The sequence below is a fragment of the Taudactylus pleione genome, unplaced genomic scaffold, assembly GCF_031769625.1.
Source record: "Taudactylus pleione unplaced genomic scaffold, aTauple2 ptg000125l, whole genome shotgun sequence".
NCBI lineage: Eukaryota > Metazoa > Chordata > Amphibia > Anura > Myobatrachidae > Taudactylus > Taudactylus pleione.
Window position 1 is genome coordinate 3,713,747 of NW_028284527.1, and position 27,836 is coordinate 3,741,582.

General features: G+C 47.0%; 2 protein-coding genes across 3 annotated transcripts in view; one reads left to right on the forward strand and one right to left on the reverse strand.

Moving 5' to 3' along the window:
* The window catches only part of CEBPZ (CCAAT enhancer binding protein zeta), a 48,530-nt gene extending 47,883 nt beyond the window's left edge, over nt 1-647 (reverse strand). Inside the window, exons 1-2 of one of the 2 annotated variants that reach the window (XM_088472496.1) lie at nt 453-647; nt 132-365 (exon numbers count right to left, since the gene is read on the reverse strand). In XM_088472496.1, coding sequence (XP_088328622.1) covers nt 132-263 — 132 coding nt within the window. In that variant the 5' untranslated portion in view covers nt 264-365; nt 453-647. Of the gene's footprint in view, nt 1-131; nt 425-452 lie in introns of those variants that run through there. The other variant, XM_088472497.1, reaches the window with a different exon arrangement.
* NDUFAF7 (NADH:ubiquinone oxidoreductase complex assembly factor 7) overlaps nt 542-27,836 on the forward strand; it is a 54,288-nt gene continuing 26,993 nt past the window's right edge. Inside the window, exons 1-5 of the mRNA XM_088472498.1 lie at nt 542-721; nt 2,001-2,158; nt 10,358-10,438; nt 17,128-17,238; nt 18,296-18,509. Coding sequence (XP_088328624.1) covers nt 619-721; nt 2,001-2,158; nt 10,358-10,438; nt 17,128-17,238; nt 18,296-18,509 — 667 coding nt within the window. The 5' untranslated portion in view covers nt 542-618. The remainder of the gene's footprint in view (nt 722-2,000; nt 2,159-10,357; nt 10,439-17,127; nt 17,239-18,295; nt 18,510-27,836) is intronic.

The following is a 27,836-nucleotide window of genomic DNA, read 5'->3' on the forward strand; positions in this document are numbered from 1 at the left end:
ATGGAACGGGTCATGTTGAAGGGATTGCTAAACACTATAGACTTTTAGTAACAACACAACTTACATATATGGTCTTTCAGTCAGTGTAGCTTGTTGGTCACAATATATGCAATAGACACACACAGCCATACCTTGGTACCCCCTAAGCGTAGCACCTCGGCCAGCGTGAAGCCGCCTCCTGCGTCCTCGCCTGTGTCTGCGTCGTCTCCCATATCCATGGCTTCGGCGCCCCGATCACGACCCGGCTTCATGAAAGCCTCCATGGCTGCCGCTGCGAGTGTGTAGTAGTCAGGGGCTGAGCAGAGCAGCAGCTGGGGCTACAGCGTGGTGTGACTGTACACCGGAACACGCGCGTCCCGTCTCAGCTGTAACACAAACACATCGCCAAATATCACATAACTTTCACAGGTCATCACATATTGTCCTATCGTACATGTACTATTGTAACACACCTATAATGAGACACCGATGCTCGATTATAGCCTGACAGCGAGTTCCGTGCAACAGTAATTATGTATCTTCCAGGACCTGAACCGCGGGGTCAAAGGTCGCAGAGCCACGTGTTGTAGAGCATGTGCACAATCACTTCCTGGGTCCCGACCATCCCAATGTGTCGAGATGTTGTATCCTCTGAGACGCTGTTGTTTGGGACTGGGACGCCGCGTACTAGGCAGCGGGCTGCTCGGTTTAGGGGGAAGGGGTGTTATTCCCTTGCCAATGGGTAAGCACTGCAGCAGCCTGCCCCCCGTGGTCGCAGCTGGGATGTGCGCAGTGTGTACACACTGTATCATCCCATGACAGTCCACTCCATCACCCCTCTCTCATATCCTATTCTTTGGCATCTGGAAGACGTATCAAACCTAAAGCGTGGAGAAGTTGCCCATAGCAACCATTCTGCATATACCTGAATGTACTTGGAAAATGCATGCTAGAACCTGATTGGTTGCTATTGGACAACTTCACTCTTTAGAAGGTTTGCTACATTTTCCCTCTTGTTCCCCCTCACCACTGCTATAGTGATCATTTCTGTCACTAGCTAATACGTTAGTGTCACAGAGCCATCTTGTGGCCAAGAACAAAACTGTAATTGATCATCATAAGCATCCCGATATCTAATCCTCATTGGAATAGGCAATTTATGTTTGACTCTCAGATAACAGAACTTTGGCAAAAGTTGTATTTGTGTTGAGTTCCCAACACAAACAAGATGCTCCTTGACTGGCCTGGCAGGATAATCCATATTTCGTCAGTCTAGATCATCACTTTGTTACAATACCCACATTTATCAATTGGTTCATTCATTTATTTTAAGTGTTCAGATAAATATGGGTGCATATTCTGCCAAAGTAACTACAATTGTGCATATTTGTGTATAATTCAGTGTGTAATGTGCCAATGAAAGTAGAAAAATATATACATGGTTGATTTTTGTTTTCTACCCATTTTATACATAATTATATGTATCACTGCTTTGTACGAACATCCTAATGTAGGAAATTTCACTGAAATCTTCTGCAAAGGGCTAACTACTGTTACAGACCGGAGTCCCCATTTTTATCAATGGGGTTTGCAGGCTGATCCCTATATAACAATCTCTAAAAAGAGAGATGGCTTAAGTGTCTTTGTGCCTATGGAAGAATTTTCGGAGGAGAGGCATCTTACGATCCCTCTCCCGCAGCCTCCAGAAACTTGACACTAAGTACATGTGCAGTGTCCATTCCCCAGAAGGAGTCTTTCAAAAATGTGAAAGACTCCTTCAATACCCCCCTGGGATGCAACTTTCAGGAGTCCCTGCGAGGACAGCGGTTATCGCTACCGCTGTCACTGCTGGTTACATTTAGTGCATAGCGGGTCTAATCATGTAAAAAATGATTATCCCATCTGCAGTATACATTGAAAAAAGTGGCACTTCTACAATTTGTAATACATATGCGCAACAGTGTTAAATGATGGGTTTCTATGATAAAAATGTTATGATCTGTTTTTCCTATGTATTCTAGCATTTGCTTCAAGCCATGTTTGCAGATACCAAAGTTGCAAAACTGAAGAACCTCTTACCAGCACCCCATTACTCAAACACCTTACTATGAAAATAAAATCTACTGGGCCTATAACAGTTGCCGAGTACATGAAAGAAGTTTTAACAAACCCCTTAAAGGTACAATGCTTTCTGTAATCACATGATTTATTTTACCGGATATATCTTTGTTATTTGAAGTTAGGTAGAATAATTATGGAGATCCAATTCAGTACGTCTTTTTCAGTTGAATGCCCATACTGGTGTTACCTTATTTTTCTTCCTTATCTTCTGGCTCACTTTGGAATGATTTAGTGCATCAGCTGTAGCCTATTTTTACTTCTGCAGGATTTCAGTGCTGCTATTAATTACACTAAAATATTGTTTGCATTCAATTTTGCAGGTCATGTGTAAAATAAATAAGTACAAAAATAAATAAAAACATTTAGGGTGATATGATGTAGGTACTTTTGCAGTTATAAAAGAGTTAGCATTCATAGTGCCCTGTCACGCCCATGGTGACACTTTGAAGTTGAGAGTCGATCTGCAGAGATATCTGAGGTGTGTACCCCACCTTAGATTTACTCAGAAGGCTGATGGACACCAGATCTGCGTTCAATGTTTCCGGGTTATGTGCGTGAGCAGTGGATGTGAGATGCTTTCAGTGGGCGTCTCTAAGCACTGGACAACGAGTGAGTCATTAGCATATTTTCACAGCTGCATTCCATGCTAAATCGCAGCTGCATTAGTGTACATCTCTCTCATAGTCCTACAGAGACTGGAAGGAGAGAGACAAGAAAAGAGTGAGAGATGCACAGAAGGGATAGAGTAAGCGAGAGAGATGGATAGAGAAAACAGGTGTAGACCGATGGGAACGAGTTTGTTTGGGATAGAAGAAAATAAAAGTCCGGCTTTGCGACCTGGCGAATGACAGGTCCTTAATACTAGCATTGTAAATTATAATTTCTTTAATCATGGTCCATAGGGCTCCACAGGGATACATCGGGGTGTAGGTGGGACCTGGAGGACCGGACACCAACAGCAAAGCTTTTCAATCCCAGGATGCTCCTGTCCTTCCCCCTATACCCCGCCCACAGCCTGAGGGCACTTCAGTTTCCTTGGTGTCCGGCAGGAGCTGGACCACCATTGTCACAGGGGGCTGCATTAAGCAGCCCAAGCTTTAATTTTATGAATTCATTTACTTTTATTTTTTACCAAATGGGCGTGCAGCACCAGACTGTCCTCCTGGACGTCTGTGCTGCCGCTCCATCACCCCTCCACTGCGCCTATGCTAGGTACTCCCAGCGGGGCTTGGAGGGGGACTAGCTAGCAGGCTCCCCTGACCCCAGACTGCAGCCCGGAATCCAGGGGACAGGTAAGGCGGAACCCCGTTCAAGGGGACAAGCATCTTAGTGCAATCTTGCCTCCGGTCTCAGGAGACAGACCGGAGGAGCTCATGTGGACACTGGCTCGCCCACTACTCCACTAGACCACCGGGGCATAACGATACTGGTGCAGAGGCATATTATGAAGGCCAGGGGACCCAGTGGTTAACATCAGCCAGGGGTTAAGGCGCTCTCCCTGTGGTCTGATTTTAGTGCCCATTGCAGACATGTAATGTTTTTTCTGCGTTTGTATGTGACTTGTGCTAGCGCTAATCTCTATTTTTTTGTACTGTCCGTTTATACCTGTCCATTTTTTCTACTATACTCTGATATACTAAGGTATTGGGGGTTCATTGTACCTCACATCTGCTTTTTAAGTATGAGGACTATCACATACTCTATAGCGCGGTTGCACACTACACTGTGCTATGTATAGAGCGGTTGCTGCAAGGTGTTCATTACACTGTATCATACTATGTATTCTATTATTCTTGTGACTATGTCTGGCAGAGGAAAGAATAACAAGCATCCTGATGCTGCTCCTCCTACTCTGATATCTTGTAAGTCCTCCTCTGCGGGCTTAGCAACAGAGGACCTCATTCAGGATGGTCTCGGTATTGTTACACAGCCCCAAGTCCATCAGCCCCGGTGTCTCTCCCTCAGGACCCACCCTGAGCTGCCTTTTCACAAATGTTGGCAAAACATGTGGACCAAGTAGCATTCTTCGTGGTTGCTCCTCCTATGGGATGGCCACAGCAGGTACCCCCTGCAAATCCTTTGCCTCCCCCATGGATAGGCATACTGTAGAACTCAGTACAGAGTTTGGCTAATACCTATACGGTTTTTCAGCAAATGCTGCAAAAAGATAAGCCTTTACCTACTAAGAGCCGGATTCAATTCGAGCCGAGCCGCGATACTTTTTCGCAGCCCGGACTTTTCACCTGTTTTGTAGGCCGAAAAGTATCGCACGTGCACCCGCTTTACCTCGTATTCAATTGAAAGTACGTGCAAACGGGACCCAGCGAAACTTGAACAGGCGGAAAGTACTGTCAGCTTTGGAGAAATCGCCCTGACACCCCCAAAAGATGCACTGACATGGGGGTTCCCTATGGTACCCCCCGATTTGGCTTGCTTGAAGGTATTTGGTGTTTTTAAATGGGCTCAATAGCTGCTAAATAACGTTTTTCTATACGTGATGCAGAATAGTATTCAGGAGTATTTTTTGCAGAAAATAAGTTATCCCAGCAAATTTGGGGAACTTGAAAATGGGGGTCAGCATATTTAAAAGTTGCTAAAGTTGAAAAAATTTTGAAAAATCCACCTACCGCAAGCACCTGCAATAAAAAAAAACACTTGGGGCATACTTGGGGACCCCCCAGAGTCAAGTTCGCTAGTTTTTATCTTTGTCCCCCAAACTTTTTTTTTTCGCCCCCAAAATGATTTTTTTGGGGGTGTTTTTTAAAAACTTTTGGCACAGTTTAACTTTGGGGAACTGTCTAAAGGCTGCAGGGGAGTTCCCGCAACGTTACACCCCAAAACCCCAATTCTGCACTTTTTTCTGTCTGCTATTCATAGGCAAAACTTTTTCGCCTTTTACATTGCATTGACTTTCCGCCTAGGCGGAAAGTCTTTCAAATTGAATACGGGGTAAAAGCAAAACAGGCGAAAATGACGTCATCGGTGAAAAAGTATCGCGGATCCTGACTTTTCGCCTCAAATTGAATAAGGGCCTAAGCATACTAAACATACTATGATATCTTCCTAATCCACACAGTTATCTGATTCTGAGATATCATCTGGGGAGGCAGAAGATTCAGTTCTCTCTCACTCTGACTCCGTCTCAGGAGACGAGGAACCCCCCTCTAAACGAAATATACCTGCTCTTGTGAGAGCTGTTAAAACTATTCTACAAATAGAGGAGGTTGAACCCTCTCCTAAGAAAAAAACATGCACTTTTTAAGCAACAAAAGGTTATTTTACCAGAGTTTCCTCACTCTGACCATCTATCTGATCACATGAGTGAAGCTTGGAATATGCCCAGTAAATGGTTTCAAATTCCAAAACTGTTTAGTTCCTTTTACCCGCTTCCAGCTATTGATTGTACTAAATGGGAAGTTCCCCCAACCGTGGATTCTCATGTAATATGTCTGGTTAAAAATGCCACCTTGCCCATTCATACTGCAACCTCCTTGAAGGAGACCACAGATAGATGTATAGAAGCTTGTCATAAATCTATTTACTCTCTTACAGGAGCTATTACTCGTCCTGCTAGGGCTAGGGCCTAGGTGGCAAAAGCCAGTGAGAGTTGGGCAGAGGCCCTACAAGAGACTTTTCCCCCTGATGCTTCAAGGGAACAGCTGTCCTACATATCTCACATTAGAGATGCAGCCTGCTGCTTAGGTGAAGCGGCTATGAATATGGCTCTCATGGCCTCCAGGATATCTGCCACTTCGGTAGTGGCCTGCTGTATTAATTGGCTACGTTTCTGGAAACAGATTCAGAATCAAATCAGGCTCTAGAGTCTGCCTTATGCAAGAGACATCCTATTTGATCCAGAATTTCTTAAAATTGTGACTACTTTGGCAACTAACAAGACAGTGTTCCTGCCCTCTGCATATAATACAAAGCCGCAGACGTCATCCTTTCGGCCTCGGTCAGTCCTTTCCATGGAGCCAGACATCAGCCAAAGCCTCCAAGCCTAGGGGCAAACAAGCCTGGGCTACAAGACGTCCACCTGCTAAGTCTGTGGACAAGCCTGCAGCCTGACGGGGCGCAGTAACCAGCCAGCACTCCTTCCAGGGCTGATGGTCCCCAGTCGAGGCAGTGTTGCCAATCAACATCCTGGAACTTCAAGCCATCTACAAAGCTCACTCTGGCTAAGAATATTCTGAAAAAGAGGCCAGTACAAGTACAGTCTGGCAACGCCACGGCTGTGGCCTACCTCAATCACCAAGGGGGCACTCTAAGTCAGTCAGCAATGACAGAAGTGTCCCGCATTCTCACCTGGGACGAAAGCAATCTCCCACCCATCTCCGTAGTGTTCATCTCGGGGATTCTCAATTGGGAGGCAGATTTCCTCAGCCGTCATGACGTGCATGCAGGAGAATGGTCTCTACATCCAGAGGTCTTTCAGCTTCTAGTGGACAAATGGAGTCTTCCAGAGGTGGATCTCATGGCCTACAGACACAACTAACTTCCAATTTATGGAGCCAGAACAAAGGACCTCCGGCCTGGCCCAGACGTCACTGGTAATATATACATACATATACAGTCAGGTGCATAAATATTGGGACATTGACAGAATTTTCATATTTTGGCCTCTATTCACCACCACAATGGCTTTGAAATGAAACAAACAAGATGTGCTTTAACTGCAGACTTTCAGATTTAATTTGACGGTAATTACATCCAAATCAGCTGAACGGTGTAGGAATTACAACGGTTTCTATATGTGCCTCCCACTTTTTAAGGGGCCAAAAGTAATGGGACAAACTAAACAATCCTAAATCTAACTTTCACTTTTTAATACTTTGTTGCAAATCCTTTGCAGGCAATTACAGCTCAAAGTCTGGAACGCATAGACATCACCAGACCCTGGGTTTCATCCCTGGTGATGCTCTGCCAGGCCTCTAGTCCAAATGTCTTCAGTTCCTGCTTGTTCTTGGGGCATTTTCCCTTCAGTTTTGTCTTCATCAAGTGAAATGCATGCTCAATCGGATTCAGGTCAGGGGATTGACTTGGCCATTGCATAACATTCCACTTTTTAGCCTTAAAAAACTCTTTGGATGCTTTTGCAGTATGCTTCGGGTCATTGTCCATCTTCACTGTGAAGCACCGCCCAATGAGTTCTGAAGCATTTGACTGAATATGAGCATATAATATTGCCCAAAACACTTCAGAATGAATTCAGCTGCTTTTGTCAGCAGTCACAACATCATTAAATACAAGGGAACCAGTTCCATTGGCAGCCATACATGCCCATGCCATGACACTACCACCACCATTCTTCACTGATGAGGTGGTATGTTTTGGATCATGAACAGTTCCTTTCCTTCTCCATACTCTTCTCTTCCCATCACTTTGGTACAAGTTGATCTTTGTCTCATCTGTCCATAAGATGTTGTTCCAGAACTGTAATGGCTTTTTTAGATGTTGTTTGGCAAACTCTAATCTGGTCTTCCTGTTTTTGAGGCTCACCAATGGTTTACATCTTGTGGTGAACCCTCTATATTCACTCTTGTGAAGTCTTCTCTTGATTGTTGACTTTGACACATATACACCTACCTCCTGGAGAGTGTTCTTGATTTGGCCAACTGTTGTAAAGGGGTTTTTCTTCACCAGGGAAATAATTCTTCTGTCATCCACCACAGTTGTTTTCCGTGGTCTTCCAGGTCTTTTGGTGTTGCTGAGCTCTCCGGTGCGTTCTTTCTTTTTAAGAATGTTCCAAACAGTTGATTTGGCCACACCTAATGTTTTTGCTATCTCTCTGGTGGGTTTGTTTTGATTTCTCAGCCTAATGATGGCTTGCTTCACTGATAGTGACAGCTCTTTGGATCTCATATTGAGAGTCGACAGCAACTGATTCCAAATGCAAATGTCACACCTAGAATCAACTCCAGACCTTTTACCTGCTTAATTGATAATGCAATAACGAGGGAATAGCCCACACCTGTCCATGAAATAGCTTTTGAGTTGATAGTCCCATTACTTTTGGCCCATTAAAAAGTGGGAGGCACATATAGAAACTGTTGTAATTCCTACACCGTTCACCTGATTTGGATGTAATTACCCTTAAATTAAATCTGAAAGTCTGCAGTTAAAGCACATCTTGTTTCATTTCAAAGCCATTGTGGTGGTGAATAGAGGTCAAAATACTGTGTGTGTGTGTGTGTGTGTGTGTGTGTGTGTGTGTGTGTGTGTGTGTGTGTGTGTGTGTGTGTGTGTGTGTGTGTGTGTGTGTGTGTGTATGTATGTGTGTGTGTATGTGTGTATGTATATATATATATATATATATATATACATACACACAAGAACCAGCGCTAAATGAGTTGGACGGTGTGATAAAAAACGCAATGATTTATTTAGAAAGCATCAATATAAAAATGTCTCAAGACCAGCAAAAATAAAAAGTTCACAATGGTACTCTGATCTTCAAAGGCTCTCCATAGACGTTCTTCTTCAGCTTCCTCTACGAGTAGACCGGTTGTCTCAGGGTCCATGTCTACATCCGGACATAGCCCGTCTGTCTTTAACGGCTTGGTTCGTGAGACACCCCTCCTAACTGCTAAGGGTTTTTCCAGCTCTGTGGTCCAGACCATACTAAAAGCACGTAAACCAGCCTCAGCCAGGATATACAACAGAATATGGCATACATATTTCCAAGAAACTATTACCCTCAGGCCTTTAAGGTTTCTAGAATTCTTGCCTTTCTTCAAGCTGCATTGGATCTAGGCCTCCGCCTAGCATCTCTGAAAGTGCAGGTCTCTGCTTTGTCTATCTGGTTTCAGCTTAGAATTGCTCCTATACTGGATGTTCACACCTTCATGCAGGGTCTTCTACGAATACAACCTCCCTTTGTCCCTCCTGTGGCTCCATGGGATTTGTCAGTGGTGCTCCAAGCACTTCAGGAACCTCCATTCGAAGCCCTGGAATCAGTGTATGTCAAATGGCTCACTGTGAAGACTTTATTTCTTCTGGCTATAGCATCTGCCCGTAGAATATCTGATTTAGGGGCACGTTCATGTCGCTCCCCCTTTTTGATATTTCATCAGGACAGGGCTGTTCTTCGAAAACGCCCGGGCTTTCTTCCAAAGGTGGTTTCTCGCTTCCACCTGAATGAGGAAATTGTGGTTCCGGCCTTTAATTCACCAGACCTATCGGCAGGTGAGGCTTCTTTGGATGTGGTCCATGCTCTAAAGATTTACGTGGACCATACTACTTCCATCAGGAAATCTGACTCCCTCTTTGTCTTATATGGATTCCACAAGAAGGAATGGCCAGCTAACAAACAGACTCTGGCCAGATGGGTTTGCATGACTATCTCACAGGTTTACACACAGACGGGTCTTCCTGTGTCGACTACAGTCTCTGCTCATTCTACTCGCTCTGTGGGTCTCTCGTGGGCAGCCTGGCATGGTGCCTCAGCTGAACAGCTATGCAAGCGGCCACCTGGTCTTCTGTCCACACCTTTCATAGGTTTTATGCCTTTGATAAATTTGCCTTTCAGGATGCTTCCTTTGGGTGTAGGGTTCCCCTATCAGCTCAGGTGCGTTCCCGTCCTTGAACAACTGCTTTGGGACATCCCCAATGTCTTCCTGTGGAGTCGTATGGACCCTGTAGAAGAAAAGTAGAGTTATGGTAAAACTTACCTCGGTTAACTCTCTTTCTTCAAAGTCCATAGGGTCCACAGGGCACCCTCCCTGACGCTCCTATCTTCTATTGGTTTTCTTCTCCTGGGCACTTGTTTCCTTCTCTGTGTGAGAGTGTGATTCCTCAGTGTATCGGTCTTCCTTCTCTCCTATCCTGCTCCTGACTTGGGCTTGTTAACAAAACTGAAGTGCCCTCAGGCTTTGGGCGGGGTATAGGGGGAAGGACCGGAGCATCCTGGGATTGAAAAGCTTTGCTGTTGGTGTCCGGTCCTCCAGGTTCCACCTACACCCCAATGTTTCCCTGTGGACCCTATGGACCTCGAAGAAAGAGAGTTAACCGATGTAAGTTTTACCCTAAGTCTCCTTATGTTGCTAATTATATATTACTATTACATATTTTAAATTGTTGTCACAAAACAACCTATAGCCAAAAAACAAACAAACCAATTACAGTTTTATAAACCATGCATCTTAACCATGCTCAGTTACAATGATACAATTTATGCAGTTGGTGGTTAGGTCATTATTTTGCTTTTATTGGAAAGTTTAAGTTGATTCTATGTATTTTTCTCATCTTATGAATCCAGGGTTATTATATGCATCATGACATGCTGGGAGAACATGGAGACTTTGTTACATCGCCTGAAATAAGCCAAATATTTGGAGAGGTATTTGAGAGCTGATGTATTTTGATTTTTATTATAACATATTTTTTACCGGGTTAAATCATAAGAGCAATGTAAGTTTAGTAATGTTTTTGCATTGTGTAAATTTTCTATTGCCACTTTTAATATACAAATAATGCTGCATGTAGAGAAATAATTACAGCCTGCTTCTGAAAATGTCTAATATTAAATTGAGTAAATTTGCTTCCTGTTTACTTTTTAGTTGCCTGAAAGAGTGTTTGCTAAAGGAAAACCCTTATACTTATCTGAATCAATTGCCTAACCCAGAGGTTTCCAAACTCAGCCCTGAAGGCACCCCAACAGTCAAGGATATCCTAGCTTGACCACAGGTGACTTAATTAATAATGCAGTCAGTCAATTTGATTTAACCACCTGTGCTTAACCAGGGATATCTCTAAAACGATAAAACAAAAACTAAAGGCCCCCATACATCAGAGATTGATTGCAGCAATCGTGCAATATGCAATCGATTGTGTATAAAAATCTTTCCCTTTTTCAATCGATTGCAGATTGCAGAGTTGCCACAATCGATTGAAAAAGGGAAAGATTTTTATACACAATCGATTGCAAATTGCATGATTGCTGCAATCAATCTATGATGTATGGGGGCCTTAATTCAGGCACTAAAAATATAATTATAACCAAAAATCAAATGGATATGATGAACTCCTATTACAAAGAAAGCAGCTCCTAAAAGTGACTCTGCAATCATTGTTGAAATGACTAAATAATTATAATTATTATTATACAAAAGAGCGCTTGTATATAAAAAAAAGACCCAATTTAATAATAAAGTATATAAATCAGTAAGTGTTCATAAATTCTACATATAAGCCATTATTAAAGCCACAGAAAGAATGCAAAAACAAACACATTTTTTAAAAGCTCATGTAGCGTGACTCTTTTAATTAAAAAAAACACACTATTGGCATATATTAGGCAGTTCTTATAGGTGTATATTATAATCTGTGTATTGGGGATTAGTAAATAGCAAGAGTTCCAATTGCCCCTGTAGACTGAGAGGTATAATGCCTTTTATATGGCCTCTTACCAGCGCTTTGTCTCAACCTCCCCCCTGGGTCCAAGTCCCGCAGACAGCAGTGTTCCTTATCCAATGTGGGGAAATGTCTTTAGGTTTTGCTGTGTTAATCCCACTACAGGGGAGAGAGTGCACGCCACAGAGAAGCCAATTACCGCCGGTGGCCGCGGCAGCACTGCCTTCAGCAAGTCAGCAAATCCTGCTGTGGAGCGTGTCAGCCAATGAGCGCCTGCCCAGCCCACCTGAGAGTAACTTGTTAGAACAGTGTGTGCTGGTGCTTGCAGTAATGGGAGGCACAGGCTGATCTTCCTGCCACCCATGGGCTCTGTTTCCTGAGGATACCTGGCTTCCCCCAGCATCCAGAGCCCCTGAGACATGCCTGGATGTACGTGCAGCAGCGCACCATGCCCTGTGACTGGACACAGGATCCTCCTCCAGCTGCCACACAGAAGGTATGGGGCCGGCGCCACGGCAGGGCCGCCATCAGGGGGTGTACAGCCGGCTAATGTACCGTTCCCGCAGCGTGCAGTGAATCCTGCCTGCTAACTGCTGTGTCTGCCTGTGACTCACATAGGGGTATTCAATATGGGTGCAATAAATCGTTTTTGCGTTAATATCGCAATTATGACGTCATTATCGCAGGTTTTACTTTTACACCCTATTCAATATCAAAGACTTACGCAGTTTTGACAAGTCTTTCATAAAAAACGGTGATAAGTTTTCACCATTGAATAGGTGTCGAAAAAAAGTGCAGAATTGGGGTTTAGGGGTGCAGGCTTAAAAAAAATAGCCTGCACCCCTGAGAATTACATTTAAAAAAGAACTGTGTCAAAAAAAGTAAAAAAAAAAAAATAGGGACACCCCAAAAAATGTACTTAAAAATTGGGGTGCAAAAAAAACAAATGGGGAAAAATTGTTAAACAATAGGGAAATAGGTTCAGGGCTATTCTGCAAGTATGCGGCAGGTGTTTTGAAGAATAGAATTATAGCAGCAGGTGCACAAATGCAGAATTTTTATAAACTTACTTTAGGGACATGAAAATATGCTAGTACCCATTTTCATGTACCCCAAATTTGATGGGACCAGTTAAAAAAAAAAAAAAAAACCTAAGTGCTCTTCTGCATCACTTCTTCAATGTCGGGAAAAAAACACCTGCTGCGGCTATTTAAATCCCTGACTTTCAATTAAAGGCTAAAACGGGGGTACCCATAGTGTTCCCCCATGTTTTTACAACTTTAGGGGGGGTCTTACAATTATTTTAAGGAAAAATTCGTAACTTTACGCAAATCCAACTTCGGAGTTTCCCGTTTTCGATAATTTTATATTGAATACGTGGATAAGCGGGAAACTTCGACAGTGAAGTTAACGTTTCATATTGAATACCCATCACAGGCTGTGACTAATAAGTAGCTTGCTGCTGGCCCGGGATCATCAGCGCGTTACTAGCCCCGGCACTGACAGTGACAGACACAGTTGCCATTACTGCATGAGCCACCACCGCACCCAATCAATAACTTTGAAGATCCCCTCTCTGTGCAATCGCATTGTGAACAGGCCTGTGACCCCGGAGGCCGGACTCTGAGCAGAGGCTGGAATCTGCAGGTTTCAAAATACATAGCTGGCTCCGAAGCACAACAGATTTGCGATTACTGCTCAGAAACCTTATGATGAGTGAGGGTAACAGTGGTTCCCTTTCTCCGTTCTCCGCCAGATACCAGCCATAGGGCATGTTAATGCATCCTATAACTCCCCAGCTGCTGCACAGTGGGACTTCTAGTACATGGTGGTAAGCATGGGTTGTCTAACCCTGCTATGGTATATGACTTAACCTCTTTGGTCATAAGCTACATAACTAACTAAGTAGATAAAATTGGAGGTTATGCTCAGTATTGATGTATAGTGTGTGTGATGTGGGAATGTCTGAAGAGGAGGGGCTTGAAGTGCATGTTAGTACTGTGAGGCCACCTCTGTGCCCCCTGTTCCCTCTCCCCATGTATGTACCCCGTCTGCTCTCCCATGTACTCTGCCCTCCCACCTCTGTGCCCCCTGTTCCCCTCTCCCCATGTATGTACCCCTTCTGCTCTCCCATGTACTCTGCCCTCCCACCTCTGTGCATCCTGTTCCCTCTCCCCATATATGTACCCCTTCTGCTCTCCCATGTACTCTGCCCTCCCACCTCTGTGCCCCGTTTCCCCTCTCCCCATGTTTGTACCCCTTCTGCTCTCCTGTGCCCCCACTTACCCTCTCTCCATGTCTGTACCCCTTCTGCTCTCCTCTGCCCCCTCTTACCCTCTCTCCATGTCTATACCCCATCTGCTCTCCTGTGTACTCTCCCCTCCTACCTCTGTGCCCCCTGTTCCCTTCTCCCCATGTCATTTTCAGTGCAAAATATGTGCTATAGCTCGTTTTTATGTGCTACAGTGAGGTATAAATTGTGATGGGACCCAGACACTGGAGTAGGACCCTAATTTTTTTAAAAGTGAGGGGTCCCCAGGACCCACATTTTTTTCTCGCTCAGTGCGATCACTGTTTATACTACAGATGGTTCTTAATGACATTGACTGTATGTTTGGGGTTGTTGTCCTGCTGCAGAAAAAATTTGGAGCCAATCAGACGCCTCCCTGATGGTATTGCATGATGGACAAGTACCTGCCTGTATTTCTCAGCATTGAGAACACCATTAATCCTGACCAAATCCCCAACTCCAGTTGCTGAAATGCAGCCCCAAACTGCAAGGAACCTTCACTATGCTTCACTGATTCCTCAGTCCAGAGCACCTGCTACCATTTTTCTGCACCCCAGTTCCTATGTTTTCGTGCATAGTTGAGTTGCTTGGCCTTCACGTTGAAGGTATGGCTTTTTGGCCGCAATTCTTCGATGAAGACCACTTCTGGCCAGACTTCTCCAAACAGTAGATGATAAAGTTGTATGTGGAGAATGATGTAGGGTAAAACAGATTATTTTTAATGAATAAACATTTAACTGGATAACTGAGTAAGGAGGAGATGCACTAAGCCTTGAAAAGTGATAATGTGGAGTGATAAAGTACCAACCAATCGGCTCTTGTCATTTTTCAAACACGGCCTCTAAAGTGCTAAAGTCGTACTTTATCACTTTTCATTGCTTAGTACATCTTCCCGTAAGTGAGTAAAACAGCTCAACATTCAGAATAGGCTGTTTAAACAGTTGAACATTAATGAATACTGTCACATTAAGAGTGGTTTATTTTGGAAAGTAAACTTGAGGAACACTGGGAGAGATGTATTATAGCAGCACTTAAAGTGCCGCTATAATGCTTCCTGCTTCGCCTCTTACCGAGGCGAAGCAGGAAGCACTAACGATGAGAATTATTAACCTCTCATCGGCCGGAGCGAGCAGGGGAGTGATAACCCCCCATCCGGCGATCCCTGCTTGAGTACACAGCGGATCAGCACTAGTGTCGCGAGATCCCGCGTGCAGCCCTGAAGCCGGCAGCACCCGCAGCAGGGACAGCGCTGTCCCTGTTGTGGGGATAGGGCATCGCCAGGCTGTAACCGTCGATAAGTGACCGTTCATACATAGCCCAGGCTATCGGAGCTGCTATCTTGTAGATAGCAGCGCCGATAATGACAGGGGCGCATAGCATACTGCACATGTGCAGAGATGGCGTTCATATCGAGGATTTTTTCGCAACATGAGTGACAGGTAGTCAGTGTGTGGGGGAGGTAACGAGAGTTGGCTACAAAAACGCAGACGTCTGCACCGCTTTCTTGGCGTGCCTTAGTGAGCCTCTGAAAATTTGTACGCAGCTGCAGAGGCCCCGGCGTCTTAGGTGAGACGAACACTCTGAAACCCCATAGGGTTGCTCAGACGTTCAATGTGAAACCGATGTTCCTGAGGTATTGTCTTTTGTACGCAAGCGGTGTATATGAGGTGTCTCTGTGCTTAAGACATCGGCTAGATGATTAGCATATCTTCTATGGAATTGCATTCGCGATGTGATTTGCGTGCACCCTGAATCCAGACCCTTGAGAGGATGATGTTATAAAGATTGTCATAATGTGTCGTTTTTTGGTGGAATGATGTGAGATTAATTAAAGTTGAAAATGTCACTTACCTCAATTCTGGTTGGGTACAGGATACCGGCGGTCGGGATGCCGGTAGTCAGAATACAGACAACGGCATCCCGGCAGTCAGAGTCCCAACAGGATTAGGTAAATGTCCTACCCCTAACCCTCCCTTTAACACTGCTCCCCCGCAGCCTAACACTCCAGCCTGGCAACCGAACCCAAACTCTCGTCCTAGTGCCTAATCCTAACCCTCCCCCAACCCTAATACTTACCATTGGGATGTCAGTGGCTGGGATTCTGACTGCTGTCGGGATTCTGGCGCTGGTATTCTGATCACCGGCATCCCAACCTCCGTGATGCCGACTACATCCCCTCAATTCAACGGGTCCTGTGAAACCGCGCCAGTGTGTGTCTTTCATACAGGCTTTTGTAAACTGATGGCAACACATGAGCTTCCCAATCTGCCGGATGGGGTTATAAGAAGAGTTCAGCAAAGTGAGGTTTTATATTTTTTTATTTCTCATAATTCCTCATAAAACTACAACACTGTAAGCATCTATTGCCATTGTATCCCTTTCAAAAAATTAGTTGCCCCTTTCATGTTGTTTTTAATATAAGTAATTTAATTAGAACTACCTAGCTTCACTCTGTATCATGTCCAATTAACCAGTATATTTTCAAAGGATAGCTTTGTACGTAAGCCTTGTCTCATGCTACACAGGAAACTAGTGAACTATGGGCCTGATTCAGCAAGGAACGCAGTTGCGAATACGCACGCAATTTGCCGATTGTTACGTGCTGCGCATGCGTATGCATCTCAGTACGAGAACTAGCTATTGCGATCGGGACTGCGATCACAAGGACTACGCAGACCCATCGTAGAGTGATTGACAGGAAGTGCCGTTTGTGGATGGTGACGGGGGGTGGTCGAGAAAATGCAGTCGTGCCAGGGGAGTGCACAAATTATCCACTGCGATGCCATACGCAACCTGAGGTCTCATAGCGTGCGTGGAAGTTAGCAAGTTCTGAGTAAGGTCTGACCATGTGCAAGTATGAGGCTGCGATGGTACTCGATTGTACCGATGTTTTTGCAGTCTTGCTAAACATTACAGATGTGTGTGTGTGGTAAAGTGGGTGTCTTTATGTTGTTCTGAGGTTGCATTGCGATCGCAATGGATTAGCATACTATCACAGTTGTACTGCGAGCATGCACAATATTGCGTACCGTAGTGAATCAGGCCCTATATTTTGCATTGCAGTCTGAGTGATTAGCAATGATATCTGTACCTGCCGTATTTTCAGAGCTGGTCTTACATATTGCCCCAAGTAGAATTTAATATTTAAGAAAAATTAGAAAACCCTGATCTGCATTAGTGCAAAGCAGATGTAAGCAAGTACCAAGACTAAAATATCTGTGGTGTCTGTTTGCTCAGTGCTTTTATGATTTCATTATTTCAGTAAGTCTTGTGACATAAGAATACTGTTAAAGCTCCTGTTTGAGTGATACCTTAAGATATGATATTGTGGGATTTTCTCCTTCAGTCTCTTGCCCTACATTTACTGTTTGTTTATGTTTGTACAGTTACTTGGGATATGGTGTATTAGCGAATGGATAGCTGGTGGAAAATCAAAATCTCTCAATTTAGTGGAACTTGGGCCTGGAAGAGGTACTTTAATGGATGATATATTAAGGGTAAGTAAAATGGTGTCTCTACACATTTATATGTGACTTTGTGCTATTTGTAAATGTGTTGGATTGAATCTGCAATGTGTATTATTTACCTGTGTATAAAAGCCCATGTATTGAATTGGTATCCAGAATGCTTGGAATGTCAGGGCTTCAGATCAGTACATTTTAAACCTTTCCTAAAATAAAACAAAACCCTCGCCTGTCCCCGCCAAGACCAAGGGAACCCTGTTTTCATTCATGTGCGTAGTCATCATGCCTGTGTGTGTTACATTTTCACTAAATAGCAGCAGATCTTTATCATCCTTATTTTAGGTAAGAGATCTCTCACCTCTGACCTAAGGTCCTGAGTCAGAGATGGACGTAGTGCCGGTATTTATGCAGATTGAGCGATTGTTTTCCATTGTGCATGTGTAAGCCGCTATTAAATTGCGATCACACTCACAGAGGATTCACTCGCAAAGTGAGTGGCAGGCAGTCAGTATTTGGGGGAGGTAACGGGGGGGTGGTTAGAAAAATGCTGGTGTGTCGGACCATTTAAACACCACTTTCTGGCGTCCAAAAAAAAGCCACTGCATCCTTGCTTGCAGCAGGAGAGCCCTCTGCGTGTCCGGAGACCTGCTGTGTATGCGGCGTGTTAGACTGACACAGAAGGCTTATGGCTGCCTGATCTGTGTTCGATGTTTCCAGTTTTGTGCATGAGCGTCGGAGGTGAGATGCTTTCAGTGGGCGTCTCTAAGCACTGGATGACAAGTGAGTCATTAGCATATTATCGCTATTGAGATCGGTGAGAGATCGCAGTTATCATTGCATTAGCGTCCATCTCTGAATCAGACCCTAAGTGTATAGGTTTTTTAATTCACAATAAAAATAAACATTTATCAGTATTTGCAGCTGTTTTCTTTTACACATTGTGGGCCATATGTTTACATGAGGCTTTGGACAAAATATTTAGAAAATAGGTCAGCCTAAAAGCATTGTCTGTTAAATTCTCTATACTTTGCTTTAATAACTCAATTAATGAAACACTAGTTTAGATTTTATTTCATTATTTTGTTTACAGGTTTTTAGTCAGTTCCAGAGTTTACTGAATTCTTGCAATATCTCATTACACCTAGTAGAAGTGAGCCCTAAACTAAGTGACATCCAAGCACTTACATTAACTGGGAAGAGTATTGAGACAAGATATGATGAGACAACATCCGTTTATAAGACCGGAATAACAAAATCAGGACTTCCAGTTAATTGGTACTATGATATACAAGATGTACCACCAGGTAACTTTTACTTACTGTTTTTGTTTTATCTATATATAATCATGTGATAATCACTAACAATGATCATTTGCATTTCTTATAAATTGAGATGTCAAATTGAAACTAATTTAATGTTCTAGAGGCTTTGTGCCTCTATTGGAAGCTTAATTACATTTTAAGTACACTTTATGTTCTCTCTCTCACTCTCTATCACACTGGGACAGGTAAGGCGGGAATCCGCGTCTGGTGCAGTCATACCTCCGTGCTCTGGGGACATATTGGAGGTGCTGATGTGGACACCGGTCCGCCCGGGAATCCACTAGACCACCAGGGCTGACTTTACTGGTGCAAGAGACCAGGGAACCAGTGGTTAATGTCGGCTTAGGGAAGGTCAGCTCTCTTTTTTTCCTGCGGCCGCTCACTCAGCTCAGAGCGACTTGCCACCTCTGAGCTGCTCCTCCTTCTCCCCCTGCTCCCTCAGAGACCTCCGGCAGCCATTTTCTAAACCGCATCCACAGCTCAATCCAAGAACACTGGATCCAGTCTCCTCACATACCATTCCTAAGAGCCAGGTTATATAGCGCTATAGCCTACCAGCCACTGTGGTCTGAGTAGTTGAATTTAGTGCCAATTGCATTTATATTTATTTTCTGCATTATATGTGACATGCTAGCGCTGTTGTTTTATTTTGATGTGTTTTTCTCACTCTGTCAACTTATGCCTTTCCTTTTTCTTTCACAATAACCCTGGAATACCGGTATATAGTGGGTTCCCTGTACTTCACATCTACTTGTATTTGTGAAGGCTGTCACATACTGTGTGGTTACACGCTGCTCAGTACCATATTTGGTGCTGTACTATCCTGCAGCTATGTCTAGCAAAGGCAAGGGTAGCAAGCAGGTCCTGCTCAGCAGGCTTAACCCAGGAGGATTTAATTCAGGCTGGGCTATGTGTAACTTGTTATAATATACCAGGCCAACCAGACCCTGCTCAGGAAGCTCCTTGGGCTTCCTTCTCACAGATGTTAGCTACAATTGCGGACCTCCTAGCAGCAGGGGCGTATCTAGCTATTGGCCAGGATGGCACTTGCCAGGGGCGCCTGCTGGAGGGGGGGCGCCACCTGACAGTACCACCCTCTGCCGGGGATAGAATCACTACACTCCATCCCACCATAACACTTTAATGTCACCCTAAAGTAAGAAGACTACATGTCCCAGGGTGCAGCGCAGCGGTCAATGCCACGTGTGTGGTGAGGAAGTGGTGGATTGGCTGCAGCAGTGCTCTGGGCTGGCGGCGGTATGGAGACTGCGCCGGCGGTGGTATGGAGATTGCTGCGCCCTCATCTTCATAAAATACTTTATCCATGTGACTTCCCCAACCTTGGTGTCTGGGGGAGCTCCCGGGTCTCTGTAACCTGTACACCATCCACTTTCATCACTGCACGGCGGCTGCTGGCGCTGAGCGATCCCTGTGCTCCCTCCACACCCTTTGATGCCAGTTTCCCCTCCTGTGCGTCTCACGTTCTGCGTAAGTTTGTCACCTCCTATGTGTATCATCTCTTGTGTGTGTCACCTCCTATGTGTGTGTCTCATCACCTATGTGTGTGTGTCACCTCGTGTGTGTGTGTCTCACCTCCTATGTGTGTGTGTGTCACCTCGTGTGTGTGTGTGTGTGTGTCACGTCCTTTGTAAGTCACCTCCTATGTGTTTGTGTCACCTCCTGTTTGTGTGTGTCACCTTCTGTGTGTCATCTCCTGTGTGTATGTGTGTCACCTCCTGTGTGTGTCACCTCCTGTGTGTCACCTTCTCTGTGTCACCTCCGATGTGTGTGTCACCTTCTGTGTGTGTGTCACCTTCAGTGTGTGTCATCCAGGGTTGTATCTACCCCTAGACCAGGATGCCACTCACCATGTTTGCTGGCACTAATCTCTATTTTATCTTTTGTTTTTCCGAAAATATGGGTCCGTGGGGGAAGGGGGGGGCGGCAGTCCCTTTCTTTGCCAGGGGCGCTTGGACCCCTAGATACACCCCTGCCTAGCAGTCCCGGCAGTAATTCCTCCTATGGGGTTGCCACAACAGGTACAGGCGATACCTGTTCCTCCTATGCCTTCTTCATGTGTAGACCTGTTTTCTACCTAAGTGCAGAGTCTAGCGGCTACTTCTACAGCTTTTCAACAATTGTTGCAAAGTGAGAGACCCCCTACCCAGTAAAACTACTAAGAGTACTGTGCTGTCCTCACAATCTACACAGCTCTCAGATTCTGAGGTGTCATCTGGGGAGGTAAAAGACGCAGATCTCTCTCTCACTCATGGGAGGAGAAGCCTCAGTCTAAAGTGAATGTAACTACACTAGTGCAGGCTGTCCATTCAATTCTTCAGATAGAAGATGCTGAGCCCACTCCTAAAACAAAACAGCCACTTTTTAAGAGACAGAAAGTGGTTTTAGTGGAATTTCCTCACTCTGATCAGCTTTCTGGAGCGAAGCATGGAATACGTAAAGTAAAAAGTTTCAGCCCCCAAAACGCCTGCTTTATTTTTACCCTATTCCAGCATCTGACTGCGCTAAATGGGAGCTCCCCCAGCAGTAGATTCCCATGTGACGCGTCTAATTAAATCTCTACTTTACCTATCCAGACAGCATCCTTCCAAAAGGATACGACGGATAGGAAGATTGAAGCTTGCCTCAAATCTGTGTATTCTCTTACAGGAGCGATTACTCATCCAGCAATGGCCACTGCCTGGGTGGCAAAATCCATTGAGAGCTGGGCAGATGCTCTAGAGGTTGCATTTCCCTCTGATGCCTCCCGGGAACAGCTGTCCTATATCTCCCATATCTGAAATGCAGCCTCCTATTAGGGAGAAGCGGCTTTGGATACTGGTCTCCTGGCTTCCAAGGCATCTGCTACTTCAGTGGTAGCCCGCCGTATCATTTACATGGTCATGGAAGGCCGACATGGACTCTAAGAAGGCCTTGGAATCCCTGCCTTACACTGGGGAGATCCTGTTTGTCCCAGAGTTGGACAAGATTGTGGCTGCCTTAGCGGCTTCTAAGACGGCTTTTCTGCCCTCAGCATCTACACCGAGGCCTCGGATGTAATCCTTTAGGTCCTTTATTCCCCAGAGAAAAGCTAAAGGTCTATCCTTTCCTCGGCAGTCGGCGTCCACAAAGGCCTCCGAGACCAGGACCAAGCAGGCCTGGGCCACCAGATGTCCAGCTACTAAATCCGAGGACAAACCTTCAGCCCTGGGGGACTCCATCCAATTCTGGCATCAGACCACCACAGATGCCTGGGTACAAGAAGGGGTCTCTCACAGGTACGCCTTCTCATTCCTGAGACCTTCCCCACTCCCCCTGCAGTTCTTTTACACAGGCCCTCCATCAGATCCGAGCAAAGCAGTGCTCCTCTAGAAGGCCATGCAGTCATTGCCGTACGCGGGGGTAATAATTCCAGTCCCATCATCACAGCATGGGAACGATTATTATTCCACCCTTATCTTGGTTCAGAAGCCCAATGGGTGTCATTGACCTATACTCAACCTCAAGTCTCTGAACAAGTTTATCAGGGTGCCCAGGTTTCGGATGGAAACCCTCCTCTGTATTATGCTAGCTATGGAACCTGGGGACTTTATGGTGTCTCTAACATTCAGGACGCTTATCTACATGTACCTATAGTGCCCTCCCATCAGCTGTATCTCCGGGTTGCTGTCCTACAACAACATTTCCAATTTCAGGCACTGCCCAGAAAAAGTCTACTCTGACCCCTTTACAAAGGATGGTACATCTGGGAGCTCTTCTGGATTCTCAGACTCAGAGAATTTTCCTGACAGCAGACCAGATCTCCGCACTGCAACAACAAGTGTGCAGGTTACTCCACAGTTGCTGAGTGTCAATTCACTCAGCAATGCAGCCCTTGGGGTCCATGGTATCCACCTTCGACATGTTGAAGTTCGCTCATTTCCACTCCAGGCCCCTACAACACCTAATCCGCTCCAGGTGGAATGGGCTGCTCCATCTGATCAGATCCCTCTCCTGGTGGTTACAGACGTCCCACTTAAACAAAGGTCGCCCCTTTTGGATCCCGGAATGGGTACTCCTCACCATGGATGCAAGCCTCCACGGGTGGGGCACAGTGACCGGCCAGCACTCATTTCAAGGGCGCTGGACACCAGCCAAGGCGATCTTACCAATCAACGTCCTAGAACTCCGAGCCATCTACAGAGCCTTCACTCTGGCTCAGGATATTCTTCAGGGTAGGCCAGTACAAGTACAGTCTGACAATGACACAGTGGTGACCTACCTCAATCTCCAGTGAGGCACTCGAAGTCGGTCAGCAATGGCAGAAGTGTCATGCATTTTCACATGGGCCGATAGCCATCTCCGCAGTGTTCATCCCGGGGATTCACAATTGGGAAGCAGATTTCCTCAGCCGTCACGACGTGCACATCGGGGAGTGGTCTCAGACACCCAGAAGTCTTTCAGCTCCTGGTGGACAAATTGGGTCTACCGGATGTGGACCTCATGGCCTCGCGACACAACCACAAGATTCCAGTGTACGGGTCCAGGACAAGGGACCTGAAGCAGGCTTTGTGGACGCCTTGTCAGTAAAGTGGACCTTCCATTTGGCGTACTTCTTCGCTACAGTCTCCCTTCTTCCTCGGATCCTTCGGAAGTTCAAGCAAGAAGGGGGCACAGTCCTGTTGGTAGCTCCGGCTTGGCCCAAACGCCATTGGTACTCCGATCTTCAAAGTCTCTCCATAGATGCTCCTCTCCAACTTCCTCAACGACCAGACCTGTTGTCTCAGGGCCCCTGTCTACATCCGGACCTGGCCCGTCTGTCTTGATGGCGTGGCTCTTGAGACATCCCTGCTAAGGTCCAAAGGTTTTCTCGCTCTGTGGTCCAGATCATGCTCAGAGCACACAAAGCTGGCCTCCGCCCGGATCTATCACCGGGTGTGGCATACATACTTCCAGTGGTGTGCTGCCAGAGGCTTTGACCCTCAGGTTTTTTGGGTTTCTAGAATCCTTGCCTTTCTACTTCAGGGTCCATAAGGGGGTCCACAGGGTTGACCTTGGGGTTATAGCTGGATCAGGATCCATGGGCACCACACAGTTAAGCTTTTAGCTCCCAGGATGCACTTGGGTCCTCCTCTATACCCCGCCCCCGAGCCACAGGCACCTCAGTGTAAGTTGGTGCCCGGCCGGAGTCGGTCACCGCGCAGGGGGGCTGCAGGAGCAGCCCCCAGAAGCTTTTTATTTTAGGATAGATTTTATTTATTTTATCTTTCTTTTTACTACAGACGGCAGCGAAGGGCTGTCTATACAGACGCCCACGCTGCCGCTCTGATCACCGACTGGCGCCGCGACGCCAGTACTGATCTGGGGATCGCGGCGGGAGGACAGAGTCCGTACTAGCCGGACTCTGTCTACCTCCCAGGACTGCTGCCGGAGTCGCCGGGGATTCAGGTAAGCCGCACGTCGCTGGCTAGTGGCGGCGCGTGGAATGCCTTAAGATGCAGTCCTTTAGCCTCCGGTCCTGGGGACAGACCGGAGGCTGCTGGCAGTAGCGGCGGGCCCCCCATAACCCATGGGACCACTAGACCACCAGGGATAACAGGCAAGCGGGAAGCCAGTATCCCTGGGGTTATGGCCAACCAGGGGAGGAAGCCTTCCCTGTCTTGCGGCTCCTCCCCTCAGCTCAGCGCGCCTTTCAGCATGCAGTCTGGCGTCGCTGAGCTGCAGACTCTTCAGCCACTCCTCCTCTGAGGTCTCTGGGGGCCATTTTCTCTGTGGCAGCGCAGATCTCAGGGAGCACGCGGACCGGTCCCCCTGTGTACCTCTCCCCCGACAAGGACAGTGTACACAGCGCTATAGCCCTCCCAGACACTGAATCTGGGAGGTTGATTGTAGTGGAAAGGTGCAGTGAGTATATCTTCTCTGCATGGTATGTGACTTTTGCTAGTGCTGCCTGTCTGTGCTTATTTCTACTTATGTCAGCCTATACCTATCCCTTTACTTCTCCTACAAGCCCTACAGGTGTGCGGGGGAAGGGTGTTTCTACAGACCTCACTTATATAAATCACGTATTTGTGAGGTTCGTCACATGCAGTGGTGTGCGACACAGTGCCATATTGTGGGCTGTTGTTCAACACACCGGTGAGTGCGTTTACTTCTGCCCTGTTGCCAGATACATAATATATTCTGTCATGTCAGACGAGGAGGTTGAGCGCTCAGTGGCTCCGGTGTTGGCCTCCTGCGGACGCTGTTCTGCAGGAGTGGATAGGGAGGATTTGTCACAGGATGGCCTGTGTAGTCGGTGCCAGGTGGCTCCTGGCCCATCCAGACCTTCTCTGACGCAGGAACCACCGTGGGCGATGTTTTCTCAAGTGCTGGTGTCTATAGCGGACCGTCTGTCGGTCCCGACTGCTCTCCCTACTAGGGCGTTACCCCAGCCGACCATCCCCCATTCCCCGGGTGTCCCGCAGTTATTGCGGAGTCCTCCTGGGTCTCAGTCTGTGGGTCCATATGCGGGGTTGCTTATGTATATACAGGCTTCCCCTGTGCCGCAGCAGCCTGTGGTACCTTTTCAGGCCCCTATGGCGACTCCTCCACCCTGGGTGGATGTGCTCTCCAACTCCGTGCAAAATTTGGCGGCCGCATCCTCGGCTTTTCAGTCAATGTTGCAGACTGACATGCCTTCTAGGGTTTCAAAACGCCCACTCATGGAGCGGGCGGCTCAGGTATCGGACTCAGAGGGTTCCTCAGATGATGGGGAGGTCCCTGATGACACTGACTCGGACGCCTCGGTCCAGGAAATGGATACCAAATCGTCCATTAATGTGCGAGCACTGGTTAGGGCGGTGCGAGCTATTCTTCTTATAGAGGATGAGGCACCGGTTCCTAAGTCGAAGTTTCCTAGTTTAAAAAAAACTAAGGTGGCTTCTGCTGTGTTTCCCCTGTCGGATCAGTTGACGGATCATATGGCGGTAGCTTGGCAGGCGCCCAGTAAGAGATTCCTTCCTCAGAAGCAGTTGGCTTCTAATTATCCCTTCCCTGAGGCACATTGTAAAAAATGGGAAACTCCACCGGCGGTGGATTCCCATGTCACCCGTTTAACTCGGGGCGCTACCTTACCATTACCGTCGATATCCTCGCTGAAGGATCCCACTGACAAGAAAGTTGAGACTTGCTTAAAGTCTATTTACTCCCTCTCCGGGGCGGTGGCCCGACCGTCCATGGCCATCTCCTGGGTGGCCAAGGCCATTGAGGGGTGGGCCAATGCATTGGAAGATACCTTACCGGACGACGCTCCGGATGTCCAGAGGGCGTTGTTGGGACAGATGAGGGACGCTGCTTCTTACATTGGGGAAGCTTCTTTAGATGCTAGTCTGCTGACTTCGAGGGCATCGGCTGCAGCGGTGTCTGCCCGCCGATCCTTATGGTTGCGGTCCTGGAGAGCGGACTCTGATTCAAAGAAAGGCCTGGAGGCCTTACCTTTCAATGGGGAATTACTATTTGGTCCGGACTTGGACAAAATAGTGGATACCCTGGCTAAATCCAAGTCGGCTTTCCTCCCTTCGGTGGCACTGCCTGCCAAGGTTCGGAGTTCGGCTTTTTGTTCCTTTCAGGTTCAGGGTAAGGCAAAAGGTCAGTCCTTCCTGAGACAGTCTGCGAGTAAGACTGCCGCTAAACCCAAGAAGCAAGCCTGGAGTGCTCGGCGCCCTTCTTCCAAGCAGGAAGATAAACCTGCGGCCTGATGGGACGGGCCTCCCTCTGGGGGACCTCAGAGTGGGAGGCCGACTTCTTCTATTTGCCCAGTGCTGGCACAATACCACCACGGATGCCTGGGTTCGAGAAGTGGTCTCCCAGGGGTACGCCCTGTATTTTCGGCACAGACCACCCCACCAGTTTTTCTGCACCAGTCCTTCCAAGGACAAGACCAAGGTGTTGCAGATTCAGGAGGCTATAGAGTCCTTGCTGAAAGCAGGGGTCATTGTTCCCGTTCCTCAATCACAACGAGGGACGGGGTATTACTCGTCTCTGTTTCTGGTGCAGAAACCCAATGGTTCTCATCGCCCTATCCTCAACTTGAAGTCTCTGAACAAATTCCTCAGAGTTCCCAAGTTCAGGATGGAAACGTTACGTTCCATCATTCTGGGGATTACATGGTGTCCCTGGATCTCCAGGACGCCTACCTCCATGTTCCGATAGCACCTTTGCACCAGCGGTATCTGAGGTTCGCTATCCTTCAACACCACTATCAGTTCCGAGCGCTACCCTTTGGTCTCTCCACTGCACCGAGGGTGTTCACGAAGATTATGGCGGTCATGGCCGCACATCTTCGGAACCAGATTGTACGGCTGCTGCCGTATCTGGATGACCTCCTGTTGCTGGCAAGCTCCCCGGAGGTACTGCTTCAACATCTCCACCTGACTATCGCTTGCCTGCAAGCACACGGGTGGTTCATAAATTGGAAAAAGTCCTCCCTGATTCCATCACAGCGGATGGTTCATTTGGGAGCCCTGCTGGATTCGCGTCAGCAAAGGATTTTCCTGACTCCGGAGAAGGTCGCCTCCCTACAGCTGCGGATACGCAGTTGCCTGAGCAGTCGCCGCCTGTCGGTCCATTCGGCTATGAGAGTTCTGGGTTCCATGGTGTCGCCATTCGACATGGTGGAATTTGCCCAGTTCCATTCCCGGCCCCTGCAGGGGCTGATTCTATCGGAATGGAACGGGTTACCTCACCGGATCCGCTCTCAGGTGCTGGTGTTTTCTCCGGAGGTTCGGCAATCTTTGGCTTGGTGGCTTCAGACTGCTTATCTGGTCGAGGGGCGCCCCTTTTGGATCCCGGACTGGGTCCTGCTCACGACGGATGCCAGTCTCCGGGGTTGGGGGGCAGTGACCGGCTCATTGTCTCTCCAGGGTCGTTGGTCTGCGGAAGAAGCACTTCTCCCCATCAACATCCTGGAACTGCGGGCAGTATACAGGGCCCTGCAGTTGTCCGGTCCCGCTCTTCACGGAAGGGCGGTACAGGTGCAGTCCGACAACGCCACCACGGTGGCGTATATCAACCACCAAGGAGGAACTCTCATTCGGGCAGCGATGTCGGAGGTGTCTCACATCCTGACGTGGGCGGAGTGTCACATTCCAGCGATCTTGGCGGTCTTCATCCCCGGAGTCCTCATTTGGGAAGCGGACTTCCTCAGCCGTCACGACGTGCATCCCGGGGAATGGTCGCTTCACCCAGAGGTGTTTCAGCTGCTCGTGGACAGGTGGGGACTGCCGGAGCTGGACTTAATGGCCTCCCGTCACAATCACAAGTTGCCCGTTTATGGGTCAAGGACAAGAGACG